We start from the raw sequence: 15,183 nt of genomic DNA on the forward strand, positions 1-15,183 counted from the left end.
AACTACGTAATAATCACACACTCGTTTAAAATTTAAAATATTAAAAACCCGACACAGGTACCTGGTGTAATACCAACCAAGCATTTCACTATTTCGTATACTGAATGTGGATGACGGTGTGCTGCCATTCATACTTCTGTTCATAAAAATATCAAACTCACTCGATAGTATCAATCATAAGGCATATTCTAGCCAAATTTGGACACCATCCGGCTATTGTCCCTTGCAATATTCATACATATTGGTCATAGTGCCCATATTTGGCATTTGGCAAATACACAAATATTATACAGAATTATATACGCTAGAAATTCCCACAAACGGAAAACAGTTAGCTCCTCTTTTGATGTATGGCGAGTGTGGCCTTCAGCACGTAAAATTAGGAAAGCTATTTAGCATAACAAAGGGTTAGTTCCCATTACACTGTGGAGCAAGTTAAGTAGTTATTTGCAAATACACTATTAAATCACGGCGAGATGATGTCATAGCTCATTAAATTTGTTGTAATTACAACATCTACGCCACAATGTCAAAAAACATTTGCAGAAAACAATAGTCAGTTCAGCCTTGGCAGCTGATAATATACGACAATACATTAAGGAGAATGGTCGGATTGCATTACATGCATATATTCATCTTGGTTGAATGACATTGGTAGACTTGAAGCTATGCATTGATTCGCTTCAAGTCGGTGACGTATAGATGCTGATTTCGCTGGTCGGAGTATCGAATCGCGTCGTGTAATCGAATCGTGTAATGTTAATCGCGCAGAGGGTACACGTACGCGTACAAAGGCGGTTTGTGGGCACGCTTGCAACGCAACCGTTAAAACCAATGACTTTTTGAGAAAAAGACCAAATTTGATTTTCTATGCCAATTTCTTTTTCGTCTACCATAATGTTTTTTAGCAACTTACCCTAAAGTCGATGAAAACTGTATAGTTTTATTCTAAAGACACAAAACTAGAGACAGGTTTCTCAAATTTTAGAATGTGTCTTTGTTTGAAAACAATATGGGGTTGATGTATTTCAAAAAGGAACAAAACTTGACTTTTAATTTTTTTTTTAAAGTTTGGCAATTCGTTGTTCAAAATTTGAGCCTATATTTTAAGTATTGTTAAAATTCATTTAAACTTATTTAAAAATAATTCTAAAATTTGAAAACATTATATTTTGTTTTATCTTAATGTATATATAATAGAGCTCCATTATTTATATTGTTGAATTTCAAGGTAAGTTGCATCATTTCGAATTGGGTTTTATTTTGTAAAGCCCGATACTGACTCCACCTGTACATTTTAATTTCATCGCGGGATGCTGAGATGTTTAGAAAGCATCGCAGCATCGCATACCGCTGCGAAGTGGAGTCAGGATCGGGCTTAATTCGAACCACCAGCATCCATGGTTCGATGTAGAGAGTCTTTCCTATTCAGAGGAAATATTGCAATTACACACCTTATTGCCTTTTAACAATAACCAATGACACTAGCACGTTATTCCAGTCAAGCACCAATCTTTAATCCTATTGTTGAAGAGGATAATAAGCTTATACTTATGTATAGCATTCGTAAAAAAGCTTAAGTCTTGGTTTGCTTTGGTTAAGTCCTGTTCAAGTGGTGGATTAACCAACAATTAACAATGAGAGTACATTCCTGAACCTCGTTCAGTTGGCGATGATTTGAAGTGACCGCCAATTATGACCATTTGATATTTAATAGGCTCTCTACATCGAACCATGGATGCTGGTGGTTCGAATTAAGCCCGATCCTGACTCCACTTCGCAGCGGTATGCGATGCTGCGATGCTTTTCAAACATCTCAGCATCCCGCGATGAAATTAAAATGTACAGGTGGAGTCAGTATCGGGCTTTAGGAATAAAAAAGTATCCCAATTCGAAATGATGCGCTTGAGAATTCAACAATATAAATAATGGTAGCTCTATTATAATACACATTAATGATAAAATTCCAAAATATAATACGTTTTCTGTCTTTGCTTGTCACGTGGTAGCGATTATATTTTTAAATAAGTTTCAAATGAATAACAACAAGACTTAGTGGCCGAGTGGTCTAAGGCGCTAGGCTCATAGAGTACTAAGCGTTGCGCCGTGAGTTCGAACCCCGCCTCTGCCAAACTTTAAAAGAAGTAAATTAAAATTTGACTTTTTTTAATTTCATATTTGGGAAATGTGACTGGGAGAATTTTTGTATGGTGTGGAGTGGTGTGATAGGGCATGTACTTTAACTGGCCGGCGCGGTCCGGTGACTAAGTCTTTATTGGGCGTTTTATCGGCAGTCAACGAGTAATGACGTGAATACATCAACAAATCGTTTCCTATCATCTGGATCTAATATTTTGCTATTTAATTTATCTTTCTCGATTATTAACTTTCGGTACTGAATTAATTCAAGCAATAATTATTGCCAGCAATGAATGTTCAAAAAAATGTATTTTGTGGCATTTAGACTATTTTAATTGTCGTCTGCAATCGCTATCGCTATGATAAGTATAACTATAAATGCAAAAGCGACGAGCGATGCGTCGTAAAATTCGGCGATTGCACATCGCTTTCCAAAAGCGGTGCATCGCAATCGCTCGGCAATCGAGTATAAATTCAGCTTTACCGCTCTTACGTATCATTGGAGGTTACAAATGGTAAGGTAGACTTATCAACAAATGAACCAAATCCTAACTGCAAATCGTCTGACAAAGACTTCAATTCTCGTTCTGATAAAGATAGGGGGAGAAAAACACGAGTTGATATATTAAATTAGGAGCTTTGAATTGTTTTATTCGTTAAGTGTGCACGCAAGGTCACTCCTAACCCTAAGTGGAAATTTTAGATATTGTATTGTATCTTTAAAAGTAATGATGATAAGTACATAAAAGTATACATTTTCAGAAAGGAAATGATGCCAGAAATATGTTGCGAGAGCACGTCAGATTTCTGAACAAAATTAAGCAGTCTTTTAAAAAAGCGCCAAATTTGTTTTTCCATGCCATTTTTTTTTCTATCTACCATAGCAACTTACCTTAAATTTCCATATTGATGGAAACTTCATAATGTTCTAAAGACACAAAACTAGGAACTGTTCTCTCAAATTTTAGAATTAGGGCCTTATACTATTTTTATACCTTAAAATATCCCAAATTTTGAACAACGAAAATTTAATGTACATGTTTTAAGTTATTGGCTTGTAAAAGTTTGCAATGGGCCAAAATGTCCAAATTCCTGATTACACACTACCAAAATGAATGAAGAACTGAACTTTTGTTCGCAACACATTAAGTTGCTCACCTGAAATGTTCAGTTGATAAGACTACAACCTTCTTCAGCAGAATGATCCAGTTCATTGATCGATTTGACTTATGACGTCAGAACTGGATTGTAGACTGTTGATTAATTGTAGCGCCCCCTCCTTATTCAAAGAAGGTTAGCCCGGATGTGAATAGCCTCTTTGACTCCTTTTAATGGTTCTCTGTCGAGGATCTGTACTTTAATTAGGTCACGGTGATGTCCTGGAGACTATATGTGTGCTGAGATACCTCGGATGCCAAAGAGCCTGAGGGGATTCACATCCGGGCTAACCAACCTTCTTTGAATAAGGACGGGTGAGGGCGCTACAATTTATCTACGACTCAGTTCTGACGTCACAAGTCGCCAAATTCATCAACGTACTGGAGGATTCTGCTGTAGAAGGTTGTAGTCTTAATAACCGAAGATTTCAGGCGAGTAACTTAATGTGTGTTGCGAACAAAAGTTAAATTCTTCATTTATTTAATTACCAACACAAATGAACTTACTACCCAAATGACTTTACCAGGATTATTGTGTGTGACTGCAATGCGCGCAAAAATCTACAATTTTAGTGCTAAAATGGCCCAAAACCAAATTTATATTAATTTTGGTATAAAGCAGACCAAAAGATTGTGCACATCACAAATGTTGGTCAATGTTGTCACAGTATTTTGACCCTTTTCGTAACATCGAATTAATGACAATAGCTGTCATTATTGCTTGTATCCATGAAGTCTGAAGGTTGCCCAATGTGTGGAAATGCAAAAGTACTTTTTAGAGCAAATATGCAAATGTTAAATTCTATTATTATTATTTCCCCAGCGATTAGTTTCTTTCTTTCTTTTTGTCAAAGCATATTATTTTATGTGTGAATGGGCCATCACCTGTCACGTCATTTTGCTGGTCTTATGGTGGCGCCCATGACCACATCAGAATTTATCCATGCAGAATTTATAAATTAATTGTCACTTACTGTTGCAGCCAGTGTATGTGCGTATGTCATGTATGTGGTGCGTGTTTGTTGTTGTTGCTGTTGTGGCTGTTGTTGTTGCTGCTGCTCTATCTATATATATTTGTTTGTTTTGTAGTTAATTTGTAACGGTTGGGGCAATTGCACATGTGAAGGTAAATGTCGATGTAATGATGACTCACCATTCACCGGAGACACATGCGAAGATTGCGCGGTACGTATCCCAGCAAACACAAAAACGTTTTAAAAACGTTTTAAATGAGTTATATTTTGGCTTTTGGTTTAGGAAAAAACGTTTTAATAACATTAAAATGTCGGGTTATATAAAGGTCATGATAACGTTTTAAAACGTTTTGTATGAAAACACACTACAAAAATATTTTTAAGATGTTTTCAAAATATTATTGTAAACAATTTTTGCAAACATTTCTTACCAAATATTGTTTTCAACACTTTTAACATTATGTTAAAATATTTGCACCCAGCAAACACAGAAATGTTCTTTAAATGTTTTTTTCAAAACGTTTTAATAACATTTAAATGTCTGGTTATATAAAGGTCATGAAAACGTTTTTAAAACGTTATTGCAAATATTTTGGGCAAACATTTTTCGCAAAATATTTTTTCAACCCCAAAATAACATTCTGTTTAAAATGTTTTGTATCAATTTTTCAAAAATGTTTTTTGAATGTTATTAAAACGTTTTTATACCCTTTATATAACCCGACATTTAAACATTTTGTCTAAAACATTTTTATTTGCTGGGCAATAGATTATCAAGAAATGTTTTTTAATGTTATGAAAACGTTTTATACTCTTAATATACCCTTTATATAACCCGACATTTAAACGTTTTCTGACAACCTTTTATAACCCTTTGCGAATTATGTCGAAAACGTTTTGTGTTTGCTGGGATGACACCATCTTTCGTAATTTAATTAAACAAAATTTGTATACTTCCGTTCCGAGGATTCCAACTAAACACACCTACACAACGAAGATCTCGTGCACGACTAAGACCTAGATACGCGTCCTCTGAAACGTCGAAAAGCGGGGTCCGATCATATACCGTTATAGATTTACACGTTTCGACCCTTGCCCGTGGTGCGAAAAGCTAATAGAACCCATTCATGTTGTATTTATTAGTTGGTGATTACAACTCTCACAAAATGGTGCACACCATGATGCAGTCATGACTACAGTAGAATTCACCACGACCTTTGCAGGACTTAAACCCCATTAAAAGTTATTAAACCAAGATAACACTCATTGAAAACAGCTCAACTGATTAAATCAGATCTTCACTGGTTAAATCCACACTACACATGTTTCTATTTTACCTGTGCAATGAGCAATGAGCTGGTATTATAGTTTCAGTTGGGTGAACGATTATAAAGCAAACGCAAGGTAACAATACTGTGTGGGCTTTTGTTTACGAAATGAGACAATAGTCTGCTTATTGTTAACCAGCATTCTTGAAAATGAGAAGCATAATGGTTGCAGACTTAACACGGTTTGGAAATAATTTCTTCATATTTTTTGGTGTTATCTGTCGTTTACATATCCTTCCTAAAACACAAAAGTGCGAATATTTCCAAACACCTAAATTAGCTAAAAATTTAGGACATGTTACAAAACTATATTTTCTAGAACTTCAGAGAATACTTTAAATATTGGCCGGTTATTTTTCACACAGTGACGTTAACTAGGCAATGTCCTATTACCTATAACATACACTAAAACACCAAAGTGCAAATATTTCCAAACACCTAAATTAGCTAAAAATTTAGGACATGTTACAAAACTATATTTTCTAGAATTCCAGAGAATACTTTAAATATTGGCCAGTTATTTTTCACACAGTGACGTTAACTAGGCAATTGCCTATACTTCTAACATACACTATTTGTAGAGGTCACGCGTCAATGGTGAGAGCACTGTGTATTGTGTACGGACAGTAACTGCAGTATGCATAATATGTCATACTCAGTCCTTAAAAGTCCTGCAGAATTGTGTATTTGATCAGAAAGCACAGAAATGGGCACAGATGTAGCTCTTGATTATGTTAAACATAACGAGGTAAGGTCATCATTATTGCTCATATTCTGTTAACAACCGCACCAGAAAAAGTATAGTTTCACCTATCTGCAACATACAGTTCTTGAGTTATAAGGGAAAGATCAAAGATCATATTTTGACATCTACACGGATCAAATCCTTTAAAAAAACTCAGATTTTGACCAGTATGATCTCAAATTGTTCCTCTTGCACAAGAATAGTTTGCACAATCTAGGATTTTTTGTTACATAGGTAACATTGCAAATAAGACACGATCAATACAGATCAATGGTGAATTGGGGATTGCCCTCTGTTATCTAAGTTTATGACCATTGCAACATTCTTGATGTTTACTATATACAGACGTGTAAGGGACGCTGTTCATCGTTTCAAGCCTGTGTTTTGTGTGAGGTTTTTGACAAAGGACCTGTGTGATATGTGCAAGGCTCCAATAAATATCGTGGACAATCTTGTTCAATGTAAGTGTGAAATAAGAATTGGATCATATACTCTTGAAAGGGTGGAACTAGACATTATGTAAAGCATCACAATTAACGTTACTGGCTACAATTACAATTGCGTTACAATGTGATAAAGCAATGAACATGTCATCTCACATAACCTCCTTAAATCCTTGAATTTCTTCCTCTGGAATATCTCCAGAATCCGTTTTTTATATTGATCAAAAAAACAAATTAGACAACGCTAATGCTCTTATACCGTATCTGGTTTTAGGTCTACCGATATTGCTAGCCTCCAGCGCTTACAGAACAGAGCTGCTCGCATTGTATTCCAAGTCCCTCGTTGCCACTCGTCATCCGAGCTCCTTGACTCACTCCATTGGCTACCCATCGAAAACGTATCATATTTAAAATCATCTTGTACATCTACAAGTCACTGAACGATCTGTCACCAATCTACCTGTCTGATTGTTTGAAGACCTATATCCCAGAGGGTCTAGTTGTCCCAGGAGCAGCAGATGAATTGGTGATAGGTCTTTCAGTGTACATGGTTCCAATTGTGGAACAACATCCTTTTAAACATCAGAGTTTCCCCCACTGTAGATATCGTTTAATATTTTCTAAACATCCCATAACCAAAATTAAATGTACAAATCCAGTTTACAAGTCCAAACAAAATGAGTTTTTCATAGCAAAGTCACAAATTAATGAATTAACTAATGAAGGTACTTGCGAATTAAACCAACGTTTCTTAAATGATTTAAAAATGATCGAAATGTGATCATTGAATTTTTTGGAATCGAAAATTACGGATAGAAGATGAAATAGAAATGTTGGATGAGCCGATGCGAATGAATCCCTTTGTTGTTTTGATCCTAGAACACCTGTACATCTGGTTTGTTACCAGTAAGTTTGACAAAATAGTTGACATCACGAATTTCAATAACAAATGATGATTCCAATTTTGTTGATAATATTGCACAATCCGCATCTGACTTATTTTGATTAAAAGAAAGGTAAAGTTGGGTGTCGTCAGCATAAAATTGTAATTAATGTTATGGTTCATAGTGCAGTGTCGTCCACGGCAAATTCACCGTGACCTTTCCAGTCATAAACCCGCTTATTGAAGATTAAACCGATATATGCAGTACTAAACCATTATATAGTAATCTATTGTCCAATGCAAATTTATTACCACCTGATAATATTGATCCAATGAGCGACCGAATTGTCCGCTACGGACGACTAATCCAATCGATAATGACGCTATTGACATGTACGAGCGGAGCTCCACTGACCAAGTTTTGGGGTATTTTTCACTGGTTTGCAGCTGTTTGCTGTCATTTACTCATCAAGGCGGACCACCGTTATTATAAGGACTATGCCAATTATTTAAAGATTGACATGTAGAGAATAAGCCATAATTGATTGACAGAAAGTACTAAATTTGTACCTATGACGGTTTTATGACACCAATATTCCAAATACGACCAAAAAATGGCTGCCCGGTGAAGCAAAATGTGCATTGGAATAACACGGCGAGTTTGGATAGATGTTAGGATTTCTTTTTAATAAAAATGTATGTTCCCCCATTATTAAAGCTTGCACCGGGTTGAAGATTCAGATATTTGGAAAAGAATAAGTAATTGAAACATAGAGCAAGTACTAAGATCATAGCTTTTATACTTTTTGATATATGATGCTAACTAGTTCATCCCGTATAGCTACAACACAGCGCTACCAGTAGGGTTCAATTGCCTATTGTGAGTGCCCCTGTGTTGTGTGCATACATGTAGTTAACAATAACTGCATGATGTGCATATGACAACCGGTCCAGTGTAAATGGAAAAACAAATAAGGCCAATAACCGAACCCTGTGGTACACAATATAAAAGAGATACCGCTTGTAGCTTGTTTAATCAGTTAAATAAGATAAAAGCCACTGCAGTTCCAGCTGCTTCCAGACGTTGCATCATGATACGGTGGCTGATCAATCGAAAGCAACGAATCAAAGTAACGATATTGCCTTTGATTCGCTCTGTAGGCAGACTGACTCATAGCTGTCAAGTATATGGTTATTACTGAGGTGACGTAATAGTCTAGCAAGTATGGTGCGTTCATGTGGGGAGGATCATTTAATATTCTTAGTCAGTGGAAGTGGTCTATTACGTAGACACATAATCTGATTAGACACAGACTACAGACTAGACAATCATGATTTTGGGTGTCGTCTATCAGGCGGTAGACGACCTCACGTCATCATGAGTGTTGATAACGCGTAACGCGCTCATAGAGGTTCGCATTATGTATCGCGTTGTATGCGTATACGCAGTGCGGAATCGTGCTAGCAGTACGCGTATCAAAAGATGAGAAGTTGTAAACAAGTTTCGTTCATTTTAGAAAAAGGGGAGTTTTTATGACGGTAACTTAATTTTTGCTTTAAAAAATAGTTTACAGTTATTAAAATAATATTTAACTGACTAAGAATTCGCTACTTGCACGGTTCCGCCATTATGCACTATGTGCGGGGAGAGCCTCGAACTGGCAGCATACATGAATGGGAATTGAACTAGTCATAACGTTCTGTGTAAGGTTACATAATTCTTCCTTTCATGTATGCTGCCAGTTCGAGGCTCTCCCCGCACATAGTGCATAATGGCGGAACCGTGCAAGTAGCGAATGAGAATAAACGATAGGACTTTTTATTTTGCCTATCCTCTACCTATGATAGACGACAGGCAGGTCCATTATTTTTATCGTAGTGGATGCCGGCGCACGCATCCACTACTCAAAAACTTCCTATAATTTATTCTCTAATTTGTAGGTGAATAAATTCAAATAATTACAAAAGTCACCAAAATCAAGAATCTTTATCAGTATTTGAAAAGAAATCCAAATCCCACTCCTCGCCTGTTAGGCCTTTAGTAATGTTCAAAACTGATTAAAACAAAAGAATGGTTCTGTTAATGTTATATTATATTGTTTTATCTACTGATTTCCAAGTACAGAGTGCACTTATAATTTTTCTAGCCAGTATCTTTATACATATTAGATATAATTTTATTTCTTTTAAGGCGCAATATCCAAAGGTTAAACAACAAAAATACAGCAACAACGAGAATACAGAGCTTTAGTTTTAAATATTATTTCTTAATTTATTTGTCTTTTCACTGACGCGGTTAACAAAACAAAATGAACAGGGATGAAGGAAAATACATTTTTTCCCTTCTGTTTCATACAGTCAATGGTACAGATAGCACATTATGCGAGTACAGAGACGAAGGTAACTGCCTTATTTTGTACACCTATGTATTGCAGGAGAATGGTTCGTACACCGTACTGGTACAGAGAACAAAGGGTCAGTAGCACTTATTTCTGTATAACGTAAATCATAACAAAGCAAGAAAATGGAGTCCTTTTCAGTTCATTATTCAGATCCCGTGTTATTATTACTATAAACAATACCCTATTTGACATGGAACTAATTTCAACATAAATTATTTTACCTCAATGCATTTCTATGAGTTACCAATAACACCATACTTACAGACCCATTCATTGATCCCAAATTAAAATTGTTTATAAATTGCAAGTGAAAGATAAATCATTAAAATTGTCAAGTGGATATTCATACGTAGTGGTAGATAAAATGATTAAAGAGTCTAACTTCAACACTACACTATTTTTCGCTCACCTGGAACGTTTTCACTTGTTCGACTAGCGTCTTCAGCAGATGGTGATGCTGTGATGATATCTTGTCTACGATCCTTGTAACATCCTATGACGTCATTCTGTCAATCATATGACGTCATCAGTGAAGGTTATCCCGCTCAACCATCTTGTCAAACAACTTCAGTTCACTGGCATCACTTAGTACTGAAGATGAAACTGACTTATTATCACCAGTCGCAGCATCATCCCCAATACAAAAATCTTATGTAGAAACCCATACAGGTGAAAGAAGGGGAAAATGGTCTCAAAAACCAAAAAATAAGAACATCCGTAAAACTAGTCAAGTGAAGGTTATGGTTATGAATTTCCAGAGTGTCAATAACAAAATTGCTGAACTCGCCATCTGTCTTGACAACCACAAACCAGGCGTACTTATCGGTACTGAATCGTGGCTGTCATCTGGGGTCAGCAACAGTGAGATCTTATCTTCATTGCTGTCAAAATGCCTCATTGTGTCACATCGCGCTGATCTTGACACAGACTGTGAGATCCTCTGGATCCAGCTTGAGTTAGTGAACACAAAAATCATCCTGATTGGAGCCTTTTATAGGCCAACCGATTCTGGGCCTGACGTTTTAGATCTGTTACAGCAATCTTTGTCCAAAATTGACTTATCTAAAGGTCCTCAAATTTGGCTGGTAGGTGACTTTAACCTTTCCCACATTGACTGGGACAGCCAGTCCACTTTATCCAAATGCCCAAAACCAGGGTTGTGTCGACAGCTTATAGAAATCTCCAATGATTTCGGATTAGAACAGATGGTGAAAATCCCTACCAGAGGGGACAACATTTTGGATTTACTTTTCACAACTAACCCATCTCTTGTTGTGAAAAGGCATTGTTGTGCCCGGAGCGATCATGATGGATCATTCTGATCAATATTGACACCAAACCAAAAATCAACAAATCTAAACCTAGAAAGGGTTTTCAATTTTTTAAGGCAGACTGGTCAAACATCAAACAGGATTTGACTGAAATCAGTTCTGACTTTTCAGATATCATACCTGATCTTGTGTCAGCTGATAAGCTCTGGGTGGATTTTAAGAACAGAATTCAATAAACCATGGAAAAGAATGTTCCATCACGTGTTGTTTCAAGTGGTAAAAATACTTGAGACATAAACAAAATGCCTATAATAAAACAAGGGCAACTGATTTTTCTGAGCACTGGGAGATATTTAGATCTCTTAGAAAACATGTCAATCGTCTCACCAGAAGTAAATACAGGAGATACATCAGAGATGTTTGTGCTGAATCCAACAAAAAATTCTGGTCTCTGATAAAAAGTTTGAAAAATGATAGTTTTGGCATACCTACTTTAAAATCTGTAGGTTGTAACATCACTGACAACAAAGATAAAGCTCAAGTGATGAATTGTCAATTCCAGTCAGTATTCACACAGGAGAATATGAACAATATACCTAGCATCACCTCAACTCAATTCCCACCCATGCCTGACATTGACATTAGTACCGACGGTGTGACAAAGCTTTTGCTTGACCTTAACATGACCAAAGCGACTGGACCGGACGGAATACCTGCGCGTATCCTGAAGATTGGAGCGGCCGAAGTCGCACCAGCACTCACAACCATCTTCAGACGTTCTCTTGAAACAGGCATTCTGCCTGATGATTGGAGATATGCGAATATATCTCCAATCTTCAAGAAAGGGGACCGCACGACACCTGCAAACTATAGACCGGTTTCCCTTACATCTATAAGCATGGTCATGGAACATGTTATTTTTTCAAGTATCATGCGCCATCTTAACCAATTTAATATCTTGACCGACCAGCTTTCGCCAAAATAGATCGTGCGAATCCCAACTTAATCTGACAGTACACGACTTTGCCCTGTCCCTCGACAGTAAGCATGGACTTCAGCAAAGCATTTGATGTTGTTCCACACAATAGGCTTATGCTGAAGCTTGACCACTATGGTATACGCGGACCTATCCACGCTTGGATCTCCGACTTCCTAATGCGAAGAAAGCAGAGGGTTGTCATTGGGGGTGAGAACTCGGACTGGGTACATGTCCAATCAGGCGTACCGCAGGGCACTGTACTTGGTCCTTTACTTTTCCTTTTATATATAAATGACCTACCAGACAACATCGCCTCCACGGTTCGAATATTCGCCGACGACTGTGTTATTTACCGGACCATTACGTACGACTTTGACGCTGACGAACTCCAGACAGACCTTGACCGGTTGTCCGTGTGGAAGGAAAAATGACAAATGAAATTTAATCCTGAGAAATGTTTTGTGCTTAAAATGACTCATTCACACAATCCTAAGACCCACACATAATCACTTGCAAATATTTTCCTCCAGGAAACAAATTCTTACACATACCTTGGCGTCGAGATCACCAACGACTTAAAATGGAACAAACACATCAATAACATTGCAACAAAGGGAAATAGGGCTCTGGGTTTTGTCAAAAGAAACTTACGCTCGTGTACAGAGGATATCAAACAACAAGCGTACCAGTCTCTAGTTAGACCATCTCTGGAGTATTGCTCACCAGTATGGGACCCTTATACTGCTGAAAAAAATCTACCAACTAGAAGCAGTTCAGAGAAGGGCCATACGCTTCGTCAAGAATAACTATGACAAGAGAGCTAGTGTAACCGAAATGTTAAAGACCTCAAACTGGTCGTCACTACAGCAAAGACGTAAGATAGCAAGACTGTCAACTTTCCAGAAAGCATATCAGGGTTACCTGTCCATCCCTATCCGAACATTGCTACGCCCGGTCACACGTACAACACGTCGCTCACACAGCAAAGCATTTATTGAAGTACAATCATCTAAAGACTGTTATAAGCACTCTTTTTTACCTAGAACTCTTAAGGAGTGGAACAGTTTGCCAGAGGAGATAGTAAATATAGAAGACCCCAAACAATTCAAGACACAAGTCATTAACTACCAGTAACTTAGCATCTATGCGCACCTCACAACCCGGTTCGTCTTCCCCACCAGGGGTGTTGAACTGTATACAAAGAAGAAGAAGGTGCCGTAGATTTCAAATGGAATCACCTATTCAGGTTATCCCAATTTGAAATTCACGTGTGTGAACATGTCAGGGGTTGGGTGGTTAAAGATTTACTCAATCGAAATTATTAGACAGCCTCCAATATTTTTTGCTGTTATAAAACTCTGAATCATCTTTTGACCACCACAGTTAGAAATTACATTGCGTTTCCTCTAATCCAACTTTTTAATTATTTTGTTTAGTTTGTAAAAAGCCCAGATATGGCAAGCAGGAAACAACGCATGTTCCTTGGACGCCGGTCCTAATCGGGATAATAGCTGGTATCCTGTTGCTTGGGATATTTCTTATTGGCTTCATCAAATTAGGGATGTTTATACAAGAACGAAGAGAATATGCAAGGTTTGAAAAGGAAAGGAGTGAGGAACATACTTTGGATTAAGGTAAAGGTTTCCATAATTATAATCACTATACAGTGGCGTAACTAGAATTTTATTCAAGGGGCAAGTTCATTTTGAGGGGCTGCACAGACCCAACACGACAGAGCAAAAAAAAAAAAAAAAAAAAAAAAAACAGAAACAAAAAGTCACACAATTTTATAATACAGCATGGCATGAATTCTCCATTGTACGTAAAGACTCATAAGCATGGAGGAGCGGACGCAAATGGCCAATGTTCGTTAGAGGCGGTCGTCCCCTCCCGCGGCAGTTATGCCACTGCCACTAAACGTTATCTGGATGTCTGCAGATGGAGTGGGGTGTGGGATTTTGGATGCCTGGGTATGTTTGCATTATTATAATGACAGTAATGTTTATTGCAATCAAGAAGCATTAATAAGTCCCTATTTTTTTCTATTTCAGAATGATATTCGTCGATAAGCTATCATGAATGCCATGCCGATTGTGACGCGAGTTATACATTAATTGAAAAATAATTTTACACGCGAGATCCTCCAGCACGTTTTGTATGCCCACTTTAAATTAATTTGAGCACATGTTTGTTTGTCTGATGGTTTGTTTGCTTGTTGGTGTGGGTAATTTAAGGGTGCACACCGGTAAATAGCTCCCATTGACTTTCTGTACAAACAGGGTCCAGGAAAACGTCATTTTCTTGACTCCAGAGCGACTCAGTTCTTCAAAACTTACCCTTTCTGCAAGTCGAAGGTCAGATGAAGTCATCCATTGTAGAAATTATATACGGAGTCCAGCATTTTTTCCCAGAAAAATGCCGACTAGATCACCCTATAGCCCATACAACTTACACCACCTCACGAATAGCTTGGTGTTTCTGAAATGTAACACATTTTGAAAGTTTAGCCAAATCGTCATAAAAAGTCGGATCCTGCTCATTTTTCACAGACAATCTATTTCCCAGGCCTAAATGAGGATTAAATATGAATCAGGGCCTAATAGTTGGGTTTTAAGCCTTTTCTAATGTATTTAATTCAGTCGTATTGCACGTTTCCTCGTTTGAAACACTGATTTTTTTCTCCCAGAGTGTAGGAGACTTGTATTTACTGGTGTGAACTCTTAAGTGGAGACGTACTTCCTCCTTCCTCAAAATAAGCATCTCAAAATAAATATTAAATATTGGCCATTACTCCAAAACGGGATATTGTATTATAAATCTGTAAAATGCGTTGGAAGCAGAATTTATTTCTGCGTATTTTGA

At 37.2% G+C, this 15,183-nt stretch overlaps 1 protein-coding gene across 1 annotated transcript; it reads left to right on the forward strand.

Annotated features, from left to right (window-relative positions):
• The first annotated feature begins 4,389 nt into the window (after positions 1-4,389).
• Positions 4,390-15,057, forward strand: LOC140150557 (integrin beta-1-like). The gene is made up of 5 exons (XM_072172592.1): positions 4,390-4,481; positions 6,689-6,804; positions 10,028-10,144; positions 13,758-13,955; positions 14,373-15,057. Exons 1-4 carry the CDS (start codon positions 4,438-4,440, stop codon positions 13,952-13,954), a joined length of 474 nt encoding a protein of 157 aa, XP_072028693.1. The 5' UTR covers positions 4,390-4,437; the 3' UTR covers position 13,955; positions 14,373-15,057.
• Positions 15,058-15,183: the final 126 nt, after the last annotated feature.

Source organism: Amphiura filiformis, chromosome 4 (assembly GCF_039555335.1).
Source record: "Amphiura filiformis chromosome 4, Afil_fr2py, whole genome shotgun sequence".
NCBI lineage: Eukaryota > Metazoa > Echinodermata > Ophiuroidea > Amphilepidida > Amphiuridae > Amphiura > Amphiura filiformis.

Coding starts and splice junctions, on each gene's coding strand:
- LOC140150557 (XM_072172592.1), top strand. CDS start 4,438: ATGATGACTCACCATTCACCGGAGACACATGCGAAGATTGCGCG. Junction 6,805..10,027: donor CGTGGACAATCTTGTTCAAT/GTAAGTGTGAAA, acceptor TGTTTCATACAG/TCAATGGTACAGATAGCACA. Junction 10,145..13,757: donor ACTGGTACAGAGAACAAAGG/GTCAGTAGCACT, acceptor TATTTTGTTTAG/TTTGTAAAAAGCCCAGATAT.